This window comes from Saprolegnia parasitica (assembly GCF_000151545.1).
Source record: "Saprolegnia parasitica CBS 223.65 unplaced genomic scaffold supercont2.272, whole genome shotgun sequence".
Taxonomy (NCBI): Eukaryota; Oomycota; class Saprolegniomycetes; order Saprolegniales; family Saprolegniaceae; genus Saprolegnia; species Saprolegnia parasitica.
Window position 1 is genome coordinate 12,553 of NW_012156666.1, and position 707 is coordinate 13,259.

At 53.5% G+C, this 707-nt stretch overlaps 1 protein-coding gene across 1 annotated transcript in view; it reads right to left on the reverse strand.

Moving 5' to 3' along the window:
• SPRG_21699 (hypothetical protein) overlaps window positions 1-82 on the reverse strand; it is a gene marked incomplete at both ends in the record, with an annotated part of 2,216 nt that extends 2,134 nt beyond the window's left edge. The window contains one exon of the mRNA XM_012355605.1: window positions 9-82. Coding sequence (XP_012210995.1) covers window positions 9-82 — 74 coding nt within the window. The remainder of the gene's footprint in view (window positions 1-8) is intronic.
• Window positions 83-707: the final 625 nt, after the last annotated feature.

Sequence of the window (707 nt, forward strand, 5' to 3'; positions counted from 1 at the left end):
AGACGCACCGCCCGCCGTGCAGCTCCATGAAGCGGCGAAAGTACGAGAGCTGGAGGCCCAGCGGGCGCTCCAGTGTCGCCATCTCGTCGGTCAATGGGACAGGCCTGGCTGGCGGTGAGGCCATTGGCTAGAAAGCGACCAATGGCCTGCATGCATTTGTACGCTTGCATTCGGATCGGCTAGAATGCTGTATTTGGATTCTAGGTGGAAAATGAATCCACACGCGAGCTTCACGAGTGAGGACCTGTCTCTCTGTATCGGTGAAAATAGAGATAAGCGGTCGTTCACGTGAAAATCAAACGAGCCAGCAGTGTGAAAAGCAAATGTGGCATTGCGATCATATCTGGGCAACACACTAAACTCAGATTCGTCGTCATTAAAGAAGAAGACGCGTGGAAAGACAATCTCGTAACAAACACAGAATTTCTTCTGGAGTTTTGCTCCTTACACACATGTATGCCAACCCGCTACATTGACGAGGTCGACGAATATGCAACATGGTCTTCGACTACTTGAACGAACGATGATTGGCGTTACTTGGGGCACGCATCCAAGCTGATGTACTTGCCGCCCGTCTGGACGGCAGTCTTGATCGCGCCAGTGTAGTCCTGGGCCACCAAGCTGAGCGTCACCTTGGCCGATTGGCCAACAATGTCGACGACGGTGTTGACGCACGTGGCGACGCTGGACGTGCAGAAGAGGCCGCA